Source organism: Lycium ferocissimum, chromosome 1 (genome assembly GCF_029784015.1).
Source record: "Lycium ferocissimum isolate CSIRO_LF1 chromosome 1, AGI_CSIRO_Lferr_CH_V1, whole genome shotgun sequence".
NCBI lineage: Eukaryota > Viridiplantae > Streptophyta > Magnoliopsida > Solanales > Solanaceae > Lycium > Lycium ferocissimum.
This window is the reverse complement of record NC_081342.1, coordinates 45,882,950-45,905,446: the sequence shown is the minus strand read 5'-3', so window position 1 is coordinate 45,905,446 and position 22,497 is coordinate 45,882,950. Positions and strand designations below refer to the sequence as shown.

The window sequence follows — 22,497 nt, the reverse complement described above, 5'->3', positions numbered from 1 at the left end:
TTCTTCAACTTCACAAATAGGCTAGGGTTTGCGATCTACAAAACGGATGGTTTGATGATCCAAACAACACTTCCACGCTACTTAGGGACCTCCAATTAGTGGATTTGCACCAAGGAAATATTTTTGGGATGGCTAATTTTTGACTTGGTTTTTCTCCTTCTTGGCCGAGAGCCTCTTAATGGTGTTCTTCAACTTCCTTTTTTTTTTGCTAAGTGTAGAATGAGTGTAGATGACTTAGAAGTCATCTTTTAAGCTTCCACTTAAATTGCACAAGTGTCCATGGCCCACACACATGTGTTGGACCAATTAAAATTGTCCACAAAGTGTGTGGGACCAATTCAAGCCACATGGACAACATGGCCAATTTTCATGAATTTCAAACTTCCAAATATTCCACTTTTGGTCCCAAATTCTCCTAAACATTCCATGCCAACAAATTCATGAACAACTCGTGTCTCAAAACGAAATCGAAGGTCAAAAGTCTCGACATTGTATCCCAGGATGGTTTTGTCTCTAACCTATCATAGTTAAACCGGATTGTCCCAATGAACAAAATACAGGATATAACACTTGAACCCGCAAGGTTCAACATTCGCCTCCAACAGTTTATAAAATAATGGTAAAAAAATCATACGTATATGAATTAAATAAGAGGAAGTTTTTATAATTTAAATAATTCAACCAAAACATGATAATGTGCCCGGAAGAGTTAAGCAACAACTCTTTTTCTACTCACATTTGATTGTATACTAAGGAGGTTCTAAGAATAAAGAATAAATGTCTAATTAATCGGGACTAAAATTTTAAAACTAATATAAATAATTGGAATTAAATAAATAGGGTGTCCCACGAATGAATGTGTGGGCTCACCAAATCAGCGGCAACCGTAAGTCCTTCCTAAACGCCCGGAGTATCAAGAACCTGCTCTTCTTCGTTGCCTAACATACCATAAAAAACAACAATGGTATGCCTGAGTACTTCGTACTCAGTGAGTGCCTCAGGGACAACAAGTAATAAGAAAATAGAGTACATAATACATAAAGAAATCAGTCTTGAAGATCATGTGAAACCAATGTAAGAACAGTTATTCTGTTTGTGTGTCTCAATAAGCATTATCAAAACCGATTATAAGGCCTCTTGTCAAGGTACAACTTCAAATATTCCTTTCAATTGATCATAATTAACGACAACAGGTGCATGAGAAAATAAAGATATCACACATACCAATACAGGCCCAAGAATCTAGCACATCGAAGGGGTAACCGTAGACGTTCCCTTGTCACAGCGCACCGCACCGGAATATGGAATTCTCGGTGGCTATCCTTCCTCCCGAATAGCAAGGCATTAACCGCACTCCGGTGCAATAACCCGGAAGGGCCACTCTTCCTACCTAATGGCTAGGCAATTACCACACAAGGATCCATAGTGGCTACCCTTCCTCCCGAGTAGCTAGGCCAAACACAACTACAATGTTCATAGCATAGAAGCCGATTCACAATTTGTCTCAAGGTATGTCATACCATCAATTAACATTAAGGTTCATTATGCCATATCGTAAAGATAAATCATTTCAATGAATGTCTTGAAAACGTTTACACTTCTTTAACCAAGATTTCAATGTCATAATTCATCATGAAAACATTAATACCAACCCTTAGCCATCATTATTGATTATCTCTTATAGAGGAAAAACGATTATGATTTCATATACGTATATACAGGATAATACAATCAAGGTATAATGTGGACTTGTTTCCTTACACACACTAACCGTAATCAAAGCAAGGAATTAGGGGTTTGCGCGAGAAATTCACCTCTTTATTCAATAAATAACCTTTGAGAAGAAAACATATTTCCATGATGAGGTTTTTAAAAGAGAGACACACAAATTACGTTTATATTAAAAAAGTATTTTATTTTTACAGAGACATACCTTAATACGTTAAACAAAGTTTAACAATTCACTTTCCTAATGAAGAACACCCAAACCCTAGCTTGAATCACTTTGGGAAGAATTATGCTGCAAACCCTAGGTTTTGGTCACAAGAATCATGGGTTTGGTATTAGAATGGATTAGAAATGTTAAGGGTATCTTTACCTTTGATTTGAAGTCTTGGAGGAATGATTTTCGTCCTTAGGGTTTGGGAGAATGAAAAAAAATGAGAACAAAATAAGACCATACCCATTTTAAACCAAATTTTCTGTCAGAAACGGTAAAAGTACGGCCACAAGTACGGCCACAAAGTATGTCCTGTACTTGTAGCCCGTACTTTGGCTACCAAAAGCAGTGAGGAACGGAAGAAGTACAGCCTAAAAGGATGTCCGTACTTTCTGGGTGTATTTTGGGCGAAATTCTAGCTTTTGCGCCCTTCAGTAAAATAGGCATAACATTTGGTACATAACTTTTCTTGGGATGGGGGACCTACAATTGGAAAGCTATTTCAAAGATCTATAACTTTAATTAAGGAAGTTTTCCAAAATTCGAAACACAATTTCATGAAAATGGCCCAGAAGACAGACCTACCAAAACATAGGCGAATTTAAGAGCCCTTAAGAACTTCAATTGTTGGTTTAACTTCAAAACGACCATCTTCCACCCGAATTCATCAAGAATGGATTCATATAGATATAATATCATCTTAACACTTGATTTTACACATTCACTCCTAGTTCAAGTTTACGGGGTATTACATTATCCCCCCCTTAAGATCATTCGTCCTCGAATGAAAATCGTATTCTAGGAAGTAATTACTAAACCACAAGTTAATTCAACAAACACAGAAGATTCACCTAAGAATAGTTAAAATGCTAGCTCATACCTGTCATAGGGAACAAGTGAGGATATCTCTTCTTCATGTCCTCCTCTGCTTCCCAAGTAGCTTCCTCAGTATCATGGTTTCGCCACAAAACCTTGACCGATGCCGCATCCTTCGTCCTCAACCTTCTAACTTGAAGATCTAGAATCTGAACTGGTTCCTTCTCATAAGATAGCCCTTCATTGATTTCAATCCCTTCATGATTCAACACACGGGAAGGATCAGGTTTGTACAACCTTCACATCTCAAACCATGCGTGAGCAACATCCTTCAACTGATAAGAAGAAAGCCTCACAACTTCGGAATCCTGGGCATCTATTGCCCTCAATGCCTTAAAGGTCTCATCTAAAAAGTTTTGGGGGTCATCCACATCTCGTGACCTAAAGAACTCTGGTGACATCAAGTCGAGAAATTGCTTAAGTCTGCCTCCACCATGAGGTCCCACACCCCTCCCCCCCTGCTGCTGAGCCGCAACCAATATAGTCAACATTTGAATAGCAGTTTGCATAGTACCAATCTCAGGCGCACTAACAACAGGAACAATAGGAGAAGGCGGTGGTGGGGGTGGTGCTTGATTTCCTGCATTATTTCCACGAACAGCATTCGCGCCCCTAAGATTTCGATTAGCTCTCACGAGTTGTGCTCGGTTACTATTTTTGGATCGCGTCAGAGCCATTGCTGCAAGGCAAGAATTAACGAGCGATTTAGAATGATCCTAAAAGGTCTTGAAGCTTTACAACACAATCTAGAATCAAGAAGAATAGGAAACACATACAAATGTCCCGGGGAGTTTCTGGCGTACGTGTGTGATCGGTCGCACATGGAAAACTCCTCTAGACACAGCTCCACAGTCACCGACAATAATCCTAGGACGTATTTAAACCTAGGCTCTGATACCAAGCTTGTCACCCCCCAAAGCCTACTCTAGACGTGACCGGCCTCCGACGTCATGAACAACATCGGAAGAACCTAAACGACACAATAATAATACTTGAACCCGCCAGGTTCAACATTCGCCTCCAACAGTTTATAAAATAAAGGTAAACAAATCATACGTATATGAATTAAATAAGCGGAAGTCTTTATAATTTAAATAATTCTACCAAAACATGATAACGTGCCCGAAAGAGTTAAACAACAACTCTTCTTCTACTCACATTTGATTGTATACTAAGGAGCTTCTAAGAATGAGGAATAAATTTCTAATTCATCGGGACGCAGCCCGAAAACTAATATAAATAATTAGAATTAAATAAATAGGGTGTCCCATGAATGAATGTGTGGGCTTACCAAATCAGCAGAAACTGCAAGTCCTTCCTAAGTACTTCGTACTCAGTGAGTGCCTCGGGGAGAATAAGTAATAAAAAAAATAGAGTACATAATATACAAAGAAATCAGTCTTGAAGATCATGTGAAACCAATGCAAGAACAGTTATTCAGTTTGTGTGTCTCAATAAGCATTATCAAAACCGATTATACGGCCTCTTGTCAAGGTACAACTTCAAATATGCCTTTCAATTGATCATAATTAATAACAATAGGTCCATGAGAAAATAAGAATATCACACATGCCAATACAAGCTCAAGAATCAGGCACATCGAAGGGGTGACTGTAGAGGTTCCCTTGTCACAGCGCACCGCATCGGAATTTGGAATTCTCGGTGAATATCCTTCCTCCCGAATAGCTAGGCATTAACCGCACTCTGGGTAGCGAACCCGATAGTGGCCACTCTTCCTCCCGAATGGCTAGGCAATTACCACACTAGGATCCATAGTGACTACCCTTCCTCCCGAGTAGCTAGGCCAAACACAACAACAAAGTTCATAGCATAGAAGCCGATTCACAATTTTTCTCAAGGTATGTCACACCATCAATTAACATTAAGGTTCATTATGCCATATCGTAAAGATAAATCATTTGAATGAATGTCTTGAAAATGTTTACACTTCTTTAACCAATATTTCTATGTCATAATTCATCATGAAAACATTAATACCAATCCTTGGCCATCATTATTGATTATCTCTTTTAGAGGAAAAACGATTATGATTTCATATACGTATATAGAGGATAATACAATCAAGGTATAATGTGGGATTGTCCCCTCACGCACACCAACCATAATCAAAGCAACGAATTAGGGTTTTGCATGAGAAATTCACCTCTTTATTCAATAAATAACCTTTGAGAAGAAAACATATATCCATGATAAGGTTTTTAAAAGAGAGACATACGAATTACCTTTATATTCAAAAAGGATTTTATTTTTAAAGAGACACAGCTTAATACGTTAAACAAAGTTTAACAATTCACTTTCCTAATGAAGAACACCCAAACCCTAGCTTGAATCACTTTGGGAAGAATTATGCTGCAAACTCTAGGTTTTGGTCACAAGAATCATGGGTTTGATGTTATAATGATTCGTAACGTTAAGGGTGTCCTTACCTTTGATTTTAAGACTTGGAGGAATGATTTTTGTCCTTACGGTTTGGGAGAATAAAGAAAAAATGGGAACAAAATAAGACCATACCCATTTTAAACCAAATTTTCTGCCAGAAACGGTGAAATTACGGTCACAAAGTACGTCCCGTACTTGTAGACCGTACTTTGGCAGCCAAAAATAGTGAGGAACGGATGAAGTACAGCCTAGAAGGATGTCCCATACTTTCTGGGCGTACTTTGAGCGAAATTTCCAGCTTTTGCGCCCTTCAAGAAATAGACATAGCTTTTTGTACATAACTTTTCTTTGGCTAGGCGACCTACCATTGGAAAGATATTTCAATGATCTGCAACTTTCATCAAGGAAATTTTTCCAAATTCGCAATAAAGTTTCACAAAAATGGGCCAGAAGACAGACCTACCAAAACGTAGGCGAATTTAAGAGCCCTTAAGAACTTCAATTGTTGATGTGACTTCAAAACAACCCTCTTCCACCCGAATTCATCAAGAATGGATTCATATAGATATAATATCATCTTAACACTATATTTTTACACATTCACACCTAGTTCAAGTTTACGGGGTGTTACAATTTTCTAGTGGAATCTAGTACTTTAACCAATACATTCTACATCAATTTATAGATTTATTTGTGTATTTATCTTTTTGCTCCATTTTCCTAAGTGGGTCTTCTTCAATTTTCCCTTCGGCAGTCTCCAGGTTCTACCTTTCTAGCCCGTTACTTTTCCGTAGTTAATTGTTATTCTTGCGGTTTTTTTAAAATTAATTTGGGTATTGTGTAGTCTCAAGTAGTATGTTATCTTTGTAATTTGTCCGTTAGGTTTCTGCCTCTCTGCTTGCTTTCTTGCCTATAGATTCATACACTTTCTTATTTCTCTCAATTAGGTATATTACATTGTTGGAATTGATTTTTACATTCTTCTTACCTGTATTTGCAGTGGCATTTTGCACATTTTGTTGTTGGCCTGTTTTTTTGGAGTATTTTAATCTTGTTTTTGTTTGTTAGTTCCTTTCTTGTTTACTTTATTTGCACTTGAAAATTTTCATAACGTGCGTTAGTGGCTTCGAGGAATGATGATAGTTTAAGGTCGTGTCCTCGGTTGGGGGTGAGGGGTAGGTATGCTAAGGGTAACAATGATACTTCTAGGTTGAGAGTTGGGTCGTGGAACATAGGGACTTTGACAGGAAACTCGATTGAGTTAGTGAAGATTCTTAAGAAGCGGAAGATCAATATCGCTTGTATCCAGGAAACTAAATGGTTAGGAACCAACACTAAGGATGTAGACGGGTTAAAGTTGTGGTTCTCAAGAAAATCGAGGAGTAGAAATGGTGAAGGAATTTTAGTGGATAGAGACTTAAGGGACCAAGTGGTGGAGATTAGGAGGGTGGACGATAGGGTGATGACCATTAATCTAGTTTTGGGAGGGATAACTCTTAACGTAATTAATGCCTATGCGCCGCAGGCGGGTTTGGATAAGGAGGACAAGAGGCGTTTTTGGGAGGACTTGGACAAGGTTGTAAGAGGTATCCCGCTGACCGAGAAACTTTTGATAGGAGGAGATTTTAATGGTCACATAGGGTCCTTCTCAAACAGGTATGATGATATACATGGCAGTTTCGACTTTGGGGATAGGGGTGAAGGAGGAGTCTCGCTTTTAGATTTTGTGAATGCTTTTGAGTTGGTCACCGCTAGCTCAAGCTTTCAGAAGAGGGAGCAGCACTTGGTGACTTTTCGTAGTGTGATGGCTAAGACTCAGATAGATTACTTGCTTCTTCAGAAGGGTGACAGAGGTTTGTGTAAGGACTTCAAGGTTATCCCGAGCGAGAATATTTCAACCCAACATAAGCTTGTGGATATGGATTTGGAGATCAGGAAGAAGAAGAAGAAGAAAAGGGTTCAGTATGACCAACCTAGGATTAGATGGGGAGGCATGACTGGGGGCAAAGCTCAGGAGATTAGGATGAAGTTAGTGGGTATGGGGGCTTGGGGGAGTAGTGGAGATACAAATAGTATGTGGGCTAGAACAGCTGGCTGCATCAGGGAAGCAGCTAGAGAGGTGTTAGGGGTCTCGAAGGGTTGCACTAGTAGGCATCAAGGGGATTGGTGATGGAATGAGGAGGTCCAAGGAAAAGTCAAAGCTAAGAAGATTTCTTATACGACGTTAGTGGCAAGCGTAGATATGGAGGACAAGAGGAGGAATAGAGAGAGGTATAAGACGGCGAAGAAGGAGGTGAAGCTAGCAGTCACGATGGCTAAAACAGCAGCTTTTGAGCGCTTATATGAAGAGCTCGAGTGCAAAAACGGGTATAGAAAGTTATATAGGCTTGCCAAAGCGAGAAAGAAGAGGGCCCGTGATCTGGACCAAATGAAGTGCATCAAAGATGAAAATGGCGAAGTATTGGTAGAAGAGGCACACATTAGACGGAGATGGCAAGAGTATTTCCATAAGCTCTTGAATGAAGAAGGGGAAAGAGATATCATGCTAGGGGAGTTAGAGCAGTTCGAGATGCGCAGAGATTTTGGGTGTTGTAGATTCATAAAGGTTGCGGAGGTTCAAAGGGTTGTTTGAAAGATGAGGAGGGGACGAGTGACCGGGCTAGACTAGATTCTGGTGGACTTTTTAAAGACCGCCGGAGAGGCAGGTATGGTCTGGTTAACTAGATTGTTTAATGTTATATTTTGGACGGCTAAGATGCCAGAGGAGTGGAGGTGGAGTACTATGGTGGCCATTGTACAAGAACAAGGGTGATATTCAGAGTTGCAATAACTACAAGGGTATCTAGCTACTAAGACACACTATGAAAGTATGGGAGAGGGTGGTCGAATTACGGATGAGGAAGAGGGCGTCTATATTTGAGACCTAATTCGGGTTCATGTCGAGGCGTTCAAGTACAGAAGCCATTTATCTTATAAGGAGATTGTTAGAGCAATATAGGGACAAGAAAAGAGACTTGCACTTGGTGTTTATCGATCTCGAAAAGGCATATGATAAAGTTCCTAGGGAGGTTCTTTGGAGATGCTTAGGGTCTAGATGTTTGCCTGTGGGCTATATTAGGGCTATCCAGGATATGTACGATTAGGGCTATCCAGGATATGTACGATGGAGCCAAAACCAGGGTTAGAATAGTAGGAGGTGACTCGGAGCACTTTCCAGTCGAGATGGGGTTGCACCAGGGATAGGTCCTTAGCCCGTTTCTATTTGCCCTAGTGATGGACAAATTGACACGACATATTCAAGGGGAGGTGTCGTGGTGTATGTTATTTACGGATGACATAGTATTGATTGATGAGACGCGAAGTGGAGTTAATGATAGGCTGGGAGTTTGGAGAGAGGCTTTGGAGTCAAAAGATTTCAAGTTAAGCAAGAAGAAGATAGAGTACCTGGAGTTTAAGTTCAGCAATGTGACTTCTGAGGCAAAGGTAGAAGTGACGATTGAGGCACTAGTCATTCCTAAGAGAGGCAACTTCAAGTATCTTGGGTCTATAATCCAAGGAGATAGGGAGATTGATGCTGACGTCGCACACCGTATTGGGGTGGGATGGGCAAAATGAAGGCTCGCCTCTGGGGTACTGTGCGATAAGAAAATGTTTCCAAGGCTTAAAGGTAAGTTCTACAGAGTGGTAGTTAGACCAACACTTTTGCATAGGGCAGAGTGTTGGCCAGTCAGGAATGCCCATGTTCAGAAGATGAATATGAAGGAGATGAGGATGCTTAGATGGATGTGTGGGCATACTAGGAGGGATAGGATTAAGAATAAAGTTATACGGGATAAGGTGGGGGTTGCCTCGGTGGCGAACAAGATGAGGGAAACGAGGCTGAGATGGTTCGGCTATGTGAAGAGGAGGTGCGAGGATGCACCAATGAGCAAGTGTGAGAGGTTGGAAATAGCAGGAGTTAGGAGGGGTAGAGGTAGGTCGAAGAAGAATTGGAGGGAGGTGATTAGACAAGACATGATAGAGCTCCAAGTGACTGAGGACATGACCTTGGATAGAAGGGCGTGGAGGTCGAGGATTAGGGTAGATAGTTAGTAGGTAACAAAATCATTATCGTATGATTTAGGGTGGTCGCGTAGTTTATTTTTTGCTAATGTGTATTGATATATGTTACTGCATTTATTTTGTTCATTATGCTATTTTGTTGTCCCTTTTTTTCTTTCCTACATTTCTGCATCGATTATATTTCTTTTGAGCCGAGGGTCGATCAGAAATAGCCTCTCTATCCCATAAAAGTAGAGGTATGGTCTGCGTACATCTTACCCTCTCCAGACCCCACTTGTGGGATTATATTGGCTTAGTTGTTGTTGTAGCTCATAAACCCCATTCCATAGGTTGGGGATTTGGAGTCTTGAATAAAAGTAGGGTTTGAATGATGTTCTTCTTGATTCTAATTTCATGATTCGGACATGTTTAGACTTTCATTATCTCGAGGGTCAAAGGAAAAGAAAGACTAAGGTGTGATTGTTGGAGACTGTCACGACCGAAGACGATAAGCTGTGACGAGAACCCGACCACTACTGACCAAGCACCCCTAAACTCGTACTTGCACTATCTTTTGAATAACCTGGTGGCCCACTTTTACTTACCTCTGAGCTATGCCAACTTCTATAAAATTAATACCACAAACTTCACATCGAAAGTCATAAACCATACATATGGATATATAAGCGTATGTGCTAAGGATAACAACGCAGGCCGACTTGGCCGCTACATGTGTTGTACACAAAATAATAGATGACAGAACTACACGACGTTCCAACTATATACAACTGTCTACAGACCTCTATGGAATATAAATTGTAGAAAAGACAGGACAAGGCCCTGTCATACCCACATATCTACATATCAAGATAGCATACCAAAAAAGCTGCAGCTCCGAACCAAATGGAGCGCACTGATCGTGGGCGGGGAGCTCCCTCTGCGGTCCGGATCGTCCGGTCGACTACGAACTCGTAGACATTAGTACGAATAGTGTACTGAGTAACTAATGCATGAATAACAACATAACAAGAAATATGAAACATAACAGGAGATAAAGAAATAACCTATACATCTGATTGCCTCGTAAGGCGGATATCATACATGCTTAGCTTTCTTTTAAAAAAATATTTCGCATACATATATAACATAATATCATCACTAGCCCGCGTTCGGGCCTCCCACGCTCGGGGTAATCATCTCATGCCGCCCACTAGTGGTGTCTGCCCGGCCAACTAGACACGGTGTAATCACAAGCCGCCCACTACGCCTACCTTAGTGGTGTCTACCCGGCCAACTAGGCCCGGTGTAATCATACATAAAAATAAGCATGCATGAGAGCCCAATTAAAAGCTACAACTCTAGCAGAGTGACGTAAGATCGGTAACCTCCGATTATATTACGGAATAATCATCATCGCTATATCTCACCTTGAAGAAACAATTATCATAAGGTGAGATCAACAATAATGAATGAAATCAAGGAAACAATGAAATAAGCTCAATAATCTCATAACAGCGTCAAATCCATAAGCTTTGCAATCTCCAAGAATGGAATCATTATCATCATCATAATCATTATAGAAACATTCTCATCTTTAACATCATAAGAAGCTTTTAAGAATCATGAACTTCTAACTTTTGGAAGTAAGAAGGTTATGGAATCATATCATAGGAATCATGCCTTTTGAAAGAAAGGGACCAGCCTTAACATACCTGATTGATCCCCTAATACTTAATGCTTATTCTCTCGAGCTCGTAACTCTACATTCAAGAGAAATCATACTACTCTTAGACTTATTGTCATATGCCTATCTTAAGTCTTTAAATTAAACCCGCTTAAAATCTGCCAGTATTCACTTCCACTCGACTCAACTCAATCCAATACAACACCACCACATCAATCATAATGCTTATTCACGTTTCCACACTAAGTTAAATAAAAAGCCATCTGATAGATTCTTCCAAAGCAGCCATGTGCACAACATCTTGTTCTATAAATTCTATTTCAAGTTTACTTCCAATTCTTCCATCAAATCCTCATATAAACGCATGGACATGTACCACAACATCAAGTTCACCATATTCATATTATATACTCTGATTTCCATCCACAATAACATGTTCATAATACTTCAAAACAGTCCAACAACACAAGAACAACATACCTATGATTTTCAGAAAATCGGGCAGCACTTCCCCTATATCTTTTACCTCTTTCCAATTCAAACCAACACCAAAACAATAAGAACAACATCAACAATATAATATCCAAGTTATTCTATCAATTTCCAGCCATAAAATACCAAAAGAACAACTTCAAATCAGTTCAGCAACTAACAACATCACAACTACAATTTTCGAGCTTTATTTCACAAGCTCTCAACCGTATAAGTTAGTCACGACTTCTATAGGCTCAAATACATGGAGGAGAGAAATATTCTTACCTTTGCTGAGCTTGCTTCACCTCTAAGAATGCTCTAAACCCGGCAACAACAACAAGAACTCAAGCTTCAACTTGCATCCAACACCTTAAGAGTGCTTCTTCTTGCTCTCTTGGAATTCTTGAGATAGAACTTGGGTGAAACCCTATTTTTTTGTCTTGGGGTCTTTATGATCTTACTTGGGAGGGTCTTAGAAGCTTATGGACAATGTTTTAAGTGAAAATGACTTAATATGGTCTTTCAAAACGTGTTTAATATGCAAGAAGGTCGCCCACTGCCATAGTGGGTCCCAGCCAGGCTGATTACGCAGTCTCGCGAAAACCCGAATATATCTCCACTACGATGTCGTATGGACGAAAAGTTTGTTACGTTGGAAACTAGACTCGACGAACTTCATTTTTGGTTGTTGAAACACCTTAAACTCCTAATAGACCCACACATATACCCCTCCAAAGTTGACCCAAAATTTCGTCCAAAATGCTACCAACTTTTTTTCCAAATTTTCGACAAACTTATTTTCTTCGATTTGCTTGGTCGCAGAATCTTCCAAAACTCTCTATGCATGATATTTATCATTAATCGTACTTGATAATGTTCATGTCCTTTGATTCCAAGGTTGTTCTTCCCGGTTACGATTTATGATATCGTAATTCATCCTTTACTTCATTGTTACGCACTTCCAATGGCTTGTACCTTCCAAAACATCATGGGATGTCTCCGATACTCCATTAATATAGTAAAGTATGTGGCATGCTCATGCTCTGAAAGTGCGAGGTGTAACATCCTTCCCCCCTTAGAAACATTCATCCTCGAATGTTGTTGCTTGCGAGCATACGATGCTATCATTAGTTTCTTGAAATGGTTGTCCTCCTTTAGTTTCTGATCTCTATGCTCTTGTACTATGGGCTCATTAGTCTTCTTTCATATTCTCCTAATTTTTTTTGTCGAACTCATTCATTAGTTCCATATCCTCATGTTCTTATGTATGTACCTAGGGGTCAACTGATAGCTAGCTACCGTCCTGGGACCTGTTTCCATTAAGATGGTCTTAAATCATGATTGCTATGGCTCCCTGCCGATCTGTGAGCACTCTTAATTGTTGTACTCTTGCCTTGCTCCTCATTTCTCTACTAGTAGACAAACTCTCTTGTTCAGATATGGCTCTTTTCCTTGCTTGCTTCTCTGATGCTATTTTAGATCATCCCTTTTTGTACTAGTCGACCCTATATACATATCATATCACCTCCTTTTAATTCCTTGGTCGAACCTCCCTTAACTCCTTACAATATCATCATATTCATATTTGAACTTTTTCTGTAATTTTCTCTCCTCAGTTTTTGCATATTTACAAAATAAACTCATGAACATGGAACTAAGATAAAATCCTACTTAATCATAATTTCCTCCCAATGCGAGTCTGCGTCCGTCCTTAAGTCCTTGGCTCTCTTATACCGGTGACTAATTGAGACTTAAACTAGCCTCTATTCTTCTTCGGCTCCTTATCGTCGTCCTTGCACCATTCTGCTAGCCATTTCATCATGGCTATTGTCTATATGGTTCTATGTCATATACTCTCGCAATTGATATAACCAGTAGCTCAGAATTTCATGACTTACGAGGTACTTCCTAATCTCAGGCAGTACTGTTGTCTTGCTATCCGTAGGCACACTTTCTTTATTTCCTTTGAAGATTATTGAACTTCCTATAAATATTCCTCTTTTAAAGCTTTCATCTCTTCTAGTGCTACAAGTTCTTTTTGGTAATCCCGATTGTCCTTTATACTTGTCCTTGGTCACATGTGTCCTTCCTCACTCCTTCTACTACCCCTTGGAGTACTTCACTACATATCTAAATGTACCTAAAAAAAATTTGGCGCGAGTGATTCGAGTCATAGTCCGGAATGCAATGTATCGCATTGGCGAAACTTATTCTCCTTCTCATATTTGTCTCATAATATACCTACATTTAATCCATTCTCACTTTTCTTTAGCACATTCTTAACATATCGGTTCATCTCGAAATTTGACTCCTTCAATCCAATATATTTCCCTCTTTTGAGCTTGGAAATATTGTAGCTCATCTTAGAACTGAATTTGTTCTTCCCACCTTTAGAGGATGTTCTTATATACCAGTAACCTTCGAGTGTTAATCGTCTTTGATAATCATCTGGACGAGCTTAACGATCCTTCACTCCTCTGTTCCTCATATTGTCGGAGTTCCTTTCATCGCATGGTTTAACTTATTTTCCTTTCTGCTAGTTGAGGTCTTGTATCAAACCAAAATGCTCATATATATCAGATCTAATTCAGATGCCTCATTTATTGTCTTTTCACTTCTACCTTTCACGGCTAGTAGTTCCCTAGGCTAGTGAATTAATAGGGACATCAGAATTCATTAGGCCTTTTACGAAGTGTCCGACTATACCATGCTTCTTTTATCCTAGTCTTTCTCCGCGACTATCTTCTTAATATCCTTGAAATTCTTCTTGCTCTGGGTTCTCAATTCCGATTTATGTCTGTACTACACCATTAAAAGTTGATAATCTACACCATCCATTCCCATGACTCGTCCTTTCATTAGCTTAGCTCATTTTGTCCCGTAACTCTTCTTAACTACTTTTTTGCATCACAGCTAGGCATCATAGCCCTTTTGATCTTCTACCAGCTCCCATCCTTACCATGAAATCCTCACGAAATACACCGTTTTCTTTCTTTTTTCATTGAGTTCTCACCTTCCTTTCTGACTCTACGGCTGGTTCGTATTCATGCATATCACCCATACATCATTCTATTTCTTTTATAATCGAATCCCTATACTCTTTATTAAGATTCTTATCCTGTGTTTCTGATGTTTTTCCTCTTGGCCAGATTTGTTAATTTATTATCCTCCCTCATGTCCTTAGTGATTGCCGACTTTCTTTAACCAATCTATTAGTGTACCTTTCTTACTTTCGCTTTCAGGGCCTTTCTTGATTTCCTTTGCTCATAAGTGCTCTTCTTCACTTGCCATTTTATAGTATTGACCCTGATGTTCATAGAATATCCTATAAGAAGTACAAATCCGTTCTATTTCTAAAGTCATCTTTTGGGAGGGCTTTTCCGTTTCGGAGAGTAGTCGTGCCGTGTCGATATGGATCGCGCATTCATCTCTTGGATACCCCTCAAGAGTCAGAAACCCCTTAACATTTTCGCAAAACCTGCTTATTCTTTCCCACTTCACATCCCTATTCGTTGTTACTGCCCTTAAATCTCTCTTATCAACATCTGTTTTCGAACCCTGTGCATTCGTCTTTTGTTCCATACTACCATACTCTATTCTTTCCGTATACTTACTTTTGAGATTCACCCGAATGGTCCTTTGCCTCTACCTCAACTCTCTCACGGAAGCTTTACTTGACCCTCGTTAGCAATATACTTCCATTGCTCACGCTTCTTCTCTTCTCAAGACATCATAATCCTCTTACTCTTGTCTACTCACTTCCTTCTCTCCCATGATATTCTTGTATCATGATTATCCAACTTTAACCTTTAGAGGAAACAATGTCAACCTGCCCTGTAGCACTTGCTACTTGAACTTCAATACCCCGTCCAATCAACACCTTTATTATATCGTAACATCGGTTATCGTGGCACACATCCGGTTAACGTGATCACACATGAGTTATCATGTACATCATTTACTAACACCTTACTTACGAAGTACCCCCAATGTTATTTAAACTTGTCCTAAATCTGTGGTTGTAACATATCTTCTCTTTCTTCGCCAAGCTAGCCCGTATTACATCTCGCAATCATTTAAAATTTCCAACCTCAAGTCTCACATGCTTCTAATTTCCCTCGGGCTATTTTAGTTCCTCATACTTCTCAGATGTCTAAGTCTGTAGGACTTCTTAACACATTTCCTATGTCCTTGATTATGAATTTCTGGCAATATAGGCTTAATAATCGATCTCCAATCGAACACCTTCTCTCGTTTCCTTTTTATTCATAAGCCGACATCACTCTTTTTTTTTTTGGCAAATAACCTTTATCACCTTTGTCTAATAATTCGAGGTGCCCCTAGTTATAAGAATCGCATTTGTCTTGCTGCGTGGCCTTTTTTATCACATAACCTAGAAAAAAAACAATTTGAAGTTCTAATGGATCCCAAGTAAAATTTTGCAATGCATCTCCCTCCAGGTTGGAAAAGTCCCTTACTCTCCTAGCTAGGCAAATACTATCTTAACCTTTGGAACTCCCAATAATAACCATCAATCAATGCATGCGACTGCTTTCCATTCCTAATTCCAAGATTCCTAGTGGTGGTAAAAACATCTTAGTCGCAGTTACCTATAAATATTTTGGTTACTGGTTCCTTTAGAATTCCCATCCATCAACTATTACATGCTATCCTGCAATAATTGTACACACATAAGAAATTTTAGTAAAAGACCCATATACCTGTAGCCGGCTTCTCCTGATCTTGGTCTGGAGGGCTATAAAGTGAAGTATCCTTCTCATCATCCTCCCACCATCTACTGGTCTGGCCCTTTTCATCTCCCCCATCTGTATCCAAGGGATACGAATATTCTAGCATCTCCTGATTTACCGAAGGCCAAGATAGAGGGCTAGAATACTCGGTAACACTCACACTCGTGGCTGCCCTAACATAATGCTCCATCTTAGGAGAAGCTGGAGAGGTCAACTTTGGTGCAGCCTCGGGAGCCTCCTGCTCCACCGGTATCTCATACGAACCCTCAGATGGGTCCGTCTCGTAACTATCTTCCGACGCATCTTCCTCCATTGAAGTCACGAGCTCTGGGGGAATCGTCTCGATGTCCTCAGAAGGATCTGTCTCAATAGAATAGCTAGGACTCCTCCTACTCGATCCTGGGGTCTGTAGTCTCGAATCCACCCTAGGGGCCTTCCTTGCACCCCCACTATCTGAAATCGATCTTTTTATCTCTGTCAATCTGCACTTACCTACAGGGAAAGAGTGTTAGAAACGATCTTTCCTAAACTCTGGCTCTATCGCACGATCTAAGAAAAAAAAAGGTCAATGATTCCTAAAAGCCCCGCAACCTCCTGTTTATAAGTGTGGCGCTCTTCAAACCCATAAACAAGACTCTACTAGACACGGTCTGTAGACAACCCTAGGACGAACTGCTCTGATACCACTTTTGTCACGACCCAAGCCTAGCCGTGACGAGTGCCCGACCACTACTGACCAAGAACCACTGCTCTGGTAGCCCAGTTTTACTTACCTCTGAGCTATGCCAACTTCCGTAAAATTAATACAACAAACTTTACATCGAAACTCATAAACCATACATATGGATATATAAGCGGATGTGCTAAGGATAGCAATGCAAGCCGACTTGGCCGCCACATGTGTTGTACACAAAGTAATAGATGACAGAACTACATGACGTTCCAACTATATATAACTGTCTACAGACCTCTATGGAATATAAACTGTAGAAAAGACGGGACAAGGCCCTGTCACACCCACATATCTACATATCAAGATAGCATACCAAAAAGGGTTGCGGCCTCCAAACCAAATGGAGAACGCGTAACGGCATAGGGAGGTCCTACTGGTCTAGATCGTCTAGATGACTACCTGAACGTACGGGCATGAACGCAGCGTCCAGAAGAAAGGATGTCAGTACGAACAGTGTACTAAATATGTAAGGCATGAATAAAAACATAATAAGAAATATGGAACATAACATGAGATAAAGAGATAACCTGTACATCTGATTGCCTCGTAAGGCGGATATCATGCATGCTTAGCTTTCTTTAAAAAAAAAATTTCTCATACATATATAATATAATATCATCACTAGCTCGCGTCCGGGCCTCCCGCGTCCAGGCCTCCCGCGTCCGGGCCTCCCGCGTCCGGGGTAATCATCTCATGCCGCCCACTAGTAGTGTCTGCCCGACCAACTAGACACGGTGTAATCACAAGCCGCCCACTATGCCCACCGTAGTGGTGCCTACCCGGCTAACTAGGCCCGGTGTAATCATACATAAAAATAAGCATGCATGAGAGCCCAATTAAAAGCTACAACTCTATCGGAGTGACGTAAGATCGGTAACCTCCGATTATATTATGGAATAATCATCATCGCTATATCTCACCTTGAAGAAACAATTATCATAAGGTGAGATCAACAATAATGAATGAAATCAAGGAAATGATGAAATAAGCTCAATAATCTCATAACAACGTCAAATCCATAAGCTTTGGAATCTCGAAGAATGGAATCATTATCATCATCATAATCATTATAGAAACTTTCTCATCTTTAACATCATAAGAAGCTTTTAAGAATCATGAACTTCTAACTTTTGGAAGTAAGAAGGTTATGGAAACATATATGGAATCATAACATAGGAATCATGCCTTTTGAAAGAAAGGGACTAACCTTAACATACCTGATTGATCCCCTAATACTTAACGCTTATTCTCTCGAGCTCGTAACTCTACATTCAAGAGAAATCATACTACTGTTAGATTCATTGTCATATTCCTATCTTAAGTCTTTAAATTAAACCCTCTTAAAATATGCCGGAATTCACTTCCACTCGACTCAACTCAATCCAATACAACAACACCACGTCAATCATAATGCTTATTCACATTGCCATACTAAGTTAAATAAAAATCCATCTGATAGATTCTTCCAAAGCAGCCATGTGCACAACATCTTGTTCTATAAATTCTATTTCAAGCTTACTTCCAATTCTTCCATCAAATCCTCATAAAAACACATGGACATGTACCACAACATCAAGTTCACCATATTCATATTATATACTCTGATTTCCAGCCACAATAACATGTACATAATACTTCAAAATAGTCCAACAACACAAGAACAACATACCTATGATTTTCTTAAAATCAAAGCACTTCCCTATATCTTTTACCTCTTTCCAATTCAAACCAACACCAAAACAATAAGAACAACATCAAAAATATAATATACAATTTATTCCGTCAATTTCCAGCCATAAAATACCACAAGAACAACTTTAAATCAGTTCAACAACTAACAACATCACAACTACGATTTTTGAGCTTTACTGCCTTTCAACAAGCTTTCAACCCCGACCTCACTAGGGTGTGACGGGCGCCTCTCTCTCGAAAGTCGAGCGAACCCTTAAACATTCGCATAATAAACACCTGCCATTTCGAAAATTTTTAAGAAAACATGAAACTTTTCAAACAACAATCATTATCCGGAAATACAAACTCTTTTAACATTTACAATCTACTCGCACTTCCCGACGCACTATCCACGGGACACGTACGCAAAGTCTCTAACATATGCTAAAGACCATGACACGAACACTTTGACTCGGCAACACTCCGAACCGAGGTGGAGCTCGCCAATCTCGCGGGGACAACTTCTAGCAAGTCTTCTCTTCATCTGGGTGTACCTGCGTGGCATGAAACGCAGCCCCCCGAAGAAGGAGGGTCAGTACGGAATATGTACTGAGTATGTAAAGCAATTACAAATAACAATCACTACTCAATTTAGAAGAAAAGAAATCACAACCAAGCTCATTACTGCCCCTCGGCCGGAGGAAAATATAAACGTATACATGGGGTCCTAGAACAACCCTTAAGTAAATAATACAATGAACACACATTCCTTAAGCAAAGGATGCAACCTAACCCGTGTCGCCTCCGACATACCAATGAAATAGTCCCCGGACGGCCGCTTCCCGCGCAATAATGATGATGATAATAATGTTAATAATAATAATAATGATAATAATAATATTAGTAATAATAATAATAGTAATCCCCTTCGGGTGTTGCGCTTGCATAATAATAATGATAGCCCCCGGGCATTGCGCTTCCGGCATAATAATAATGATAGCCCGCATTGCCGCCCGGGCGTCCGGCATAATAATGATGATAGCCCTTTCGGGCATTGCGCTTCCAAGATAATAATGATGATAGCCCCGCCCGGGTGTGTGCCGCTTCCCGGCATAATAATGATGATAGCCCCGCCGGGCATTGCCCGCTGCCGGCATAATAATGATGATAGCCCCCGGGCTTCGCCGCTTAGCCCGCCGGGCATAATAATGCATAATAATGATAGCCCCTTCGGCATTGTCGCTTCCCGGACATAATAATGATGATAGCCCGCTTCGGCATTGTCGCTCCTAAGATAATAATGACATGGCCCCTTCGGCATGCGCGTCCGACATACGTCTATCCCCGGCCCTGCCCCCGCGGCCCCGCATCCTAGCATGCCACTCGTGACATACGGCTATCCTGGCCCCATCGGGCATGCCACTCGTGACATACTACTAATCTAGCCCCTTCGGGCATAATGATAATAATAATATTAGATATCGCGCCCCCTTCGGAGTGGTTTTGAAAAGTTTAAATAATAAAATCTCACACCCCATCGGAGTGGTTTGTACGCACCCCCCTTCGGAGTGGTTTTAGAAAAAGTCTTAGAAAATAATATATCACACCCCCTTCGGAGTGGTTTTAAGAAAGCTTTAGAAAATAATATATCACACCCCCTTCGGAGTGGTTTTCGAAGAGTTTATAAAATATCACACTCCCCTCGGAGTGGTTTTGAAAAGTTTATAAAATATCGCTTAATGGAGCCATTTATGGTAGTTTCAAGACAATCCGATTACATTCCTGCAAGTTACGAACGTTTGAGCATTTTCCAACAAGATATAAGCATTCTAGTTCAATCGCCTTTGAATGAATAGTGCTCAATTTCGAATCGAATTTCGATAAAGAATAACCCCCGAGGCTCAAATTCAAGCCTAGTATACCTAGGACATGCCAAAAGAAGGAGAGGGATAGCTTCACATACCTTTCTTGTCCTTTACGCTTGCCAAAACTCCAATCCCGTTTCGTCAGAAATCTGCAAATGGTCATGTTTACCAATTGTCAATAGTAGATCCTCTTTGCTTTCAACTCTTCCATTCTTCTCTTGTCTACAAAAATTTGGGCAAAGCATCTCCTCTCGTAAATACACCGTCCCGAGAATTATGGCTCGGCCCAAATATCAACAACAATACCCAACAACAATATCAACAACATCAACAATCGACTAGAAACGCATTCTAGCGCAAATAGTCTCGTTTTCCAAATAATGCAACAACTTCCAATCTAACTTGCATTTTCAAATCAATGTCGATGTTTTCATATTCATTTGTCACTCAAGGTCATTCCAATACAATTCAAAGTCATTTCATATCATTCTTACAAAATATTCATAATTATGCAAAATATAAAATATGCAAACTTTCCACCCAACCATAATTCATCCAACACTTCTACATATTCAACATACATATTCACAACATATTTCCGTCTTCCAATTTCATCAACCATAATCATAATTTACATCTTAACAATTTCATTTCCATAATATCACAAAATCATTCTAAAGTGACATAATCTTCTACATTCCAATTCAATACCAACTTGATTCATCAAACCTTTATTTACATCACAAACACCACAACAACACAACTAGCAAACTAAATGGAATTTAATCCATCTCCTCCTCCTTCCATGCAATACACGGCCAACACACACACATCCATAACACCCAAAGTTTCCATACTTTTCATTCATTTCTACATACTATAACATATATAACCTTCCATAACATACAAAGAATATGAAATTCTTACCTTTCTTCTTCAACTTCTTCACTTGACTAGAATACGAAACGACGAAACCAAGGCTCAATCTTCCAAACCAACTACGTCAAGTTGTAAAGGGACCTTGAATTAGTAGGGAAACCACAAGAGAATAATTTTTGGATCAATATTTTTGGCTCCCTTTTTCTCCTCTCTTTGGCCGAATAGGCCATGCTTCTTTTTCTCCTTCTTTCTTTCTTTCTTTCTCTCCAAATTCTCTAGAATTGTCATGAGAATTATGACTAATAAGTCATATATATATATTGCTACAAGCATGTGAGAAGCACATGCCTTTTCTCTCAATTTCTCTAGATCTTTCTTTCCTTTTTTTTTTTTTTTTTGAAATTAAAAGATGACTTAATTTGTCATCATTTTCATTCTTTTCTTTTTCCCTTTTTTTGTCACATGGCCAATATGGCCTCTTTGGAATTTTCATGAACCTTAGGTAAAATTCCCATTTTGCCCCTCGTCTTTTCTCAAAATTACCATTTTGCCCCTAACCTTCCACATTATTTCCGTTGGCCATTTTGCAAATTTGTCTTTTTACCCTTGGCATTTCTCAATATTTCCATGCCACCAAGGTTCATAAATAATATTCCTAACAACTCGTACATTAAAATAATTCTTGAAGATGATCTTGTCCTTAGCTTTCCACGACTTTCTCGAATTATCCGAATGCAAGAAACACGGGATATAACATCCTCCCCCCCTTTAGAACATTCGTCCTCGAATGTTCAACTGATCTCCTGGGGTGGTATGATACTCTGGGAGGATCCCTTTTTATAGTTGTCCTTTTTCTTCATACTCATTCTTGTTAAGTCCGACATGATATATTCTCCCCCCCTTTTTAAAGGGTCCCTTACACGCCGACAGTCTTCACATTGAGACACACGTGTCTACTAATTCAATCACAATGAGGCATCATACGCATTCATATGTACATGCATAATTATTATCAACTAATCCACAAAATACTTCCAAACGTAGTTCAAGCCTATCCAAATTTCAAAGCCATAGCGTACTTTCTGTCTCTTCTCTAATCTCGCCTGTCGCGTGCCCGGCGGCTTCTTTTATAGTCTCCAACCATCTTGTACATTCTATTTTCCCATTTGTTTCTTGGATCATCG

The 22,497-nt window shown here is 39.8% G+C and overlaps 3 protein-coding genes across 3 annotated transcripts; all 3 read left to right on the top strand.

Moving 5' to 3' along the window:
- The first annotated feature begins 3,636 nt into the window (after positions 1–3,636).
- On the top strand, positions 3,637–7,385 carry LOC132064646 (uncharacterized). The gene is made up of 2 exons (XM_059457710.1): positions 3,637–3,689; positions 6,425–7,385. The coding sequence occupies exons 1-2, from the start codon at positions 3,637–3,639 to the stop codon at positions 7,383–7,385; spliced, it is 1,014 nt and encodes a 337-aa protein (XP_059313693.1).
- A 1,103-nt stretch (positions 7,386–8,488) lies between these two features.
- On the top strand, positions 8,489–8,830 carry LOC132064641 (uncharacterized). Its single transcript, XM_059457698.1, has one exon. The coding sequence runs from the start codon at positions 8,489–8,491 to the stop codon at positions 8,828–8,830; it is 342 nt and encodes a 113-aa protein (XP_059313681.1).
- Positions 8,831–8,863: 33 nt separating this feature from the next.
- LOC132064632 (uncharacterized) lies at positions 8,864–9,307 on the top strand. Its single transcript, XM_059457686.1, has one exon. The coding sequence runs from the start codon at positions 8,864–8,866 to the stop codon at positions 9,305–9,307; it is 444 nt and encodes a 147-aa protein (XP_059313669.1).
- Positions 9,308–22,497: the final 13,190 nt, after the last annotated feature.

Bases quoted from the DNA above. Each gene is read 5' to 3' on its own strand.
- LOC132064632 (XM_059457686.1), top strand. From the start codon at position 8,864: ATGTTTCCAAGGCTTAAAGGTAAGTTCTACAGAGTGGTAGTTAGACCA.
- LOC132064641 (XM_059457698.1), top strand. From the start codon at position 8,489: ATGGACAAATTGACACGACATATTCAAGGGGAGGTGTCGTGGTGTATG.
- LOC132064646 (XM_059457710.1), top strand. From the start codon at position 3,637: ATGGAAAACTCCTCTAGACACAGCTCCACAGTCACCGACAATAATCCT. The intron at 3,690-6,424 runs GTATTTAAACCT...TGATACTTCTAG, and splicing joins ACCGACAATAATCCTAGGAC to GTTGAGAGTTGGGTCGTGGA.